The following is a 4796-nucleotide window of genomic DNA, read 5'->3' on the forward strand; positions in this document are numbered from 1 at the left end:
CCCTCAAGACCCTGTCCAATCATACCAGTAAGTCCAAATATTTCATCCAAACTTATCCAAAGGCTCCAAATACCGCAATAAATCAAAACCAAGAAGCGAAGATCAAAATCATTCTCTTAACTTTCAACATTCCAACTTCGCTGAATGCGTCTGAACCACACTTAAACATTTCGGATTACAACCAAACTTTATATTTAAGTTCAATCAACTAAATGAATATATTCAAAGATTCAAAATCACAATAGAGTTCTAATAACATAGAAGTCAACTCCCGGTTAAACTTATGAACTCGCCAATTCTTCAAATTGCCAACTTTCGACTAATAAAGCCAAAACCTTGTAGGAACATCCAAATCTATATCCGAATGTACGCCCAAGTCTAAAACCACCATACAAACCTATTTGAATCATCAAATTATCAATTCGAGGCCATTTACTCAAAAGTCAAACCTTGATCAACTCTCTCGCAAGTCGTAATACATCATATGAAGCTACCCAAGGCCTCAGACCATCAAACGAAATGCCAAAGCTCAAAACGACAGATCGGGTCGTTACACATAATTTTTCTTAACTTTTTGTTTTGTATGTATATATCATTATAAATGTGTAGTCTCACATCAATTCATATAATATAAATTCTGAATATTCTAAAATTATCCTAATAATCTTCACTTGATGCAAGAAACTTTATTACTCCTGGCACTGCAAATTAAAGGCAAATATAATACGTACTCAGATAATTTTCCTTTGACTTGCTATAAAGAGAGAAAGCATCTTTCTCTCCACGACTTCAGAAGCATTTATCTTTAATCCTTTTCTTAACCGCTACAAATCTAGTATCCTAGGAAACAAAGTGAATCACAATATGCTAAAACAATCCAAGAAAAGAAAAAGGACATATAAGAATGATACTATTGAGAATCTTTTGGAAAAATCATATGTTGATGATTTCTAATAACTAAAAAGTTGAAGACTAAAAAGAATGCTAATTAATATCCACATGATACAAAAGAAATGGCAATACATAATCCTTTTGTTTATACCTCTTTTATACTAGATTCAGATGAAACAAAATCTCAAGAAACCGGAGAAGACATATACCTTACACCATTATGAATTATCCCCAAAAATAAAAAAACCAAAATATAGAGACTCGTTTAATCATCGTCCATTGCATCTGAAATCGCATGTCCGACCAGCGCACCACCCACCAGCCCTGCACCCAAACCCAGCCCTACTCCCATCGCTCCAAACTTGTTACCCTTATTATTATTTGGTTGTTGGACTTGCTGCTGCATTGGAGGATTATATCCATACCCTGGTGGAGGTGGATATTGATCATATCCAGCAGGTGGATACCCGGGCGGTGGCATTGCGGCCGGGTATCCACCATATCCAGGGGAAGGATATCCTCCTGGATGATGTTGCTGGTATGTCATTCCAGTTGATGACGTACCACACCAAACAGGTGGCATATGAGTTTGTGGATAGCCAGTGACAGGTTGGTGGTTGACATGGTGAGTCCCAGCTGGTAATGCAGGATAACCATTGATATGTTGGTTGTGAGCAAATTTTTTTCCAAACTTGTACGCGAACTTTAGGGTACCTTTAGGTTTCCTAGTCCCAGAAGTGAAGACCTGATATTCAACAATCCTCTCAGCGCTGCCTTCATCGTTTGAGGTGGAATCTGTAAAGAGTTCTTGGATTGGAATAGTGACAATGCCGATATCCTTATCACCAAAAAAACGATTAGATCTAAGGCGAAAGAAAAGGGAAAGATCAGGCTTAGTAAGGGAAGGCTCATCCAAGGTAAATTTCATGGGGTAATTCCACCTGGGGCTAGTGCCACCTTTTTTGTCTACAAATGTCTTTTTCTTGTTTTTGGCGTAGCCAAAGATGGACACTTCTACATAGACATCCATAGGATAAAAAAGATTGACATTTTTAATGCAGTCGGCAGAGAGCACCGTGATATCAAATGGACGCCATTCCATTGTTGAAACTCTTGAGATATATTATTCGATATATCCTCAAGAGATTCAGGGAGGAATGGTAATTGAAAGAGAATGTTTAGTCTCTGCTTCTTTAGATGTTAAAGGGGAAAGGGTGAGCAGGAGCGATTAACTCACGACCGTAAAAATTACCGTTAAAGGAGGAGAAGAAAGGAAGGTTCTGAAGAGTCCACTCACAAAATGGAGTTGTATTTAGGACCTTTAATTTAATTTGTTTCCCGACATTCTTCCCCTCTTATTTATCGGTTTGAGAAGAATGGGCTTTGTTTTGCCACTTTGGCTTGGCTAAGGAACAATTCGACTCTATCACATGCGAACGTTTGGCTCTCGATTAAGGAGCTAATTAGACTCCGACTCTGTTTAACTGATAGCCAGGCATTTGACATAATAAAGCTACTACTAGAAATTGGACCTATAGCAACGGGTTTACCGCAATGGTTATAAAACCATTGTGGTAGATGGTCTGAAGCAATGGTTTAAGCCGTTGCACAAGGATCTTCATTCTATTAACAAACTTTTGCAACTAAACCATTGCAGTAGCTAAAGAACCGCTGCCATAGAGGTATTTACTGCAGTGGTTTATTTAACCGTTGTAATAAGTATCTCTACATCGACTGTTCATTAAAAAATACTATTAGATATGGCGAGGGTTTTCAGTTCGCTCCCAAATTTCCCTCCTCTATTATCTCAACAAAAAAAAAAAACTAAAATATAGTCATTTTTAAGTCGTTATATTATATTCTAATTTTATTTTGTTCTTTTGACTATAGCTGAATACTTCGAAGATTGTAGAACTCTCAAACACATCGAGCTTTGAAATTTCTCAGCGACCAACAAATCTCTTTTAGAAGAGCCGAGAAACGAAGCTCTAAGGTCTGATCTTAAGAGCCGAGAATCATAGCTCTGAGTTATAATCTAAGAGCCGTGACAATCTCTGATGGAGTACTGAACTGGATCTCTTCATCAACTTTCTTCATAGTTGCTAGACCTCAATTTCTCGATTTTCAGCATATTCCATGTATTTCTCGATTTCCTTGTTGTATGTATATATTTATTTCATAAAATTTAAACTAGGAAATACAGAAGGAAGTCTGATCCTGTGGATCATTAGATGATAATCCATGCATAGCATGCAGATTACCAAACATAGCAAGATTTCTACAACATTTTTCAGAGATAGTTTCAACAAAAGTAAAACCACCCTTGTCTGCCACCATCCTGGCCAGAACAAAAGGTGGGGGAAACAACCAAACTTCAATTTTATTGAAAACTGGCAAGACTCCTGCATGCTTCGCTAGGCTGTGGGCGACTTCATTCCCTGCCTGAAGTTGTGATGTAGCACCACCTTGTCCATTTGAGCCAGAAGCAACCTGCATGAGTGCATAACAGTATCATAAGCTTTGCATCCTTCGTTGATGAATGAAATTACCTGAGTAGTATCAGTCTTTATCTCCAAAGGAAAAAGCTTCCTCTTTATTGCAATACAAAGTCCCTGGTAGAGTGCCATCAGCTCTGCGTGTATTGGTATTTTAGGAGTAATTTTTGAAGCAAACTCTATCATCCAGTCCCCATTATGGTTCCTAATAACTCCTCCTATACCGCCAGCAGCTTTTGCCTTATCAAAAGCTCCATCAATATTCAATTTATACCAGCCAATTGAAGGTTTAGACCAACTAATTGTTATGTCAATTTTTTTGTCTCAGTTGGACTCTCAATCAGTTAATAAATTAAATTCAATAGTCTGATTGGAAATCCTTTTTAAGGAGACAGGGATAGTTGTGTTATTAATGTTGTTGTTGTTCCTTGTTAGACAGATATTCCAAATTAAGAAAGGAAACAAAAAAACTCCAGGATATGTGTTTGTTTGGAAGATGTGGGTTTTTCTTCTTGAGGTACATGAGCCAATTTTGGTTACTCGTTTGGAAATTACTAGTATCAATGCCTAATTCATCCCATAGAGATTGGACCAGCGGGCATGTGATGAAAATGTGAGTGATAGTTTTCGGTTCCTTACGAAAAATTGTGCATTGCTCGTCTATGTTCATACCTATATGAGATAGATAATTACGGCAGGGTAATTTATTGTGATTACAAAGCCACAGGAAGAATTTAATTTTGTTGGGGCAGTGCAAAGTCCATATCCAATTGAAATCCAATATCGATGGGATGGTGCCCTCAACTATTTCATAACACGATTTGGTAGTAAAGATCCCATTTTCATTTATGTCCCAAGTTAGAGAGTCATTATTATAATCACTTAGGATGTTAGGGGATATAATGTTGCTTTTAATCTCTTGTGGAATATCCAAGGATATTTTATTAAAAATCCAATTGTTTCTTGATCTTATGTCCCTTATCTTAAGAGAGTTATCTTCTTTGGTTAGGGGGCCAATCGCATAGGTTCTAAGGTTATTAGAGTTGGGGATCCATTTGTTTTCCCACAAGTTTAGTGAAGAGAAGGAGTGAATGGACCAGGACATTCCTTGTTGGTAAATTTTCCAACCTTTAATAATATTCTTCCAAATAAAGGATCCATTTTCACTAGGTTTTTGAGAGTACTTACGGGGCATTGTAAGAGCCTATAAGTTTGTGGTGTTATTGGCTAATCTCCATGCTAGGCTAGCTAATAAAGATAAATTCTTGGTTCTAGCATTTATTAATCCTAATCCTCCTTGAGATATATTAGTAGTTATCAAATTCCAATTGGCAAGGTGCAGCTTCTTTTTTTGATCAGTCGTACCCCAAAGGAAATTTCTTTGAATATGGTCAATTTTCTTGAGAGTTT

The 4796-nt window shown here is 37.2% G+C and overlaps 1 protein-coding gene across 1 annotated transcript; it reads right to left on the reverse strand.

Annotated features, from left to right (window-relative positions):
* Positions 1–965: 965 nt before the first annotated feature.
* LOC104211380 (protein SRC2 homolog) lies at positions 966–2072 on the reverse strand. Its single transcript, XM_009760423.2, has one exon. The coding sequence runs from the start codon at positions 1991–1993 to the stop codon at positions 1157–1159; it is 837 nt and encodes a 278-aa protein (XP_009758725.1). The 5' UTR covers positions 1994–2072; the 3' UTR covers positions 966–1156.
* Between the last annotated feature and the right edge of the window lie 2724 nt (positions 2073–4796).

This window comes from Nicotiana sylvestris, chromosome 12 (assembly GCF_000393655.2).
Source record: "Nicotiana sylvestris chromosome 12, ASM39365v2, whole genome shotgun sequence".
NCBI classification, from domain to species: domain Eukaryota; kingdom Viridiplantae; phylum Streptophyta; class Magnoliopsida; order Solanales; family Solanaceae; genus Nicotiana; species Nicotiana sylvestris.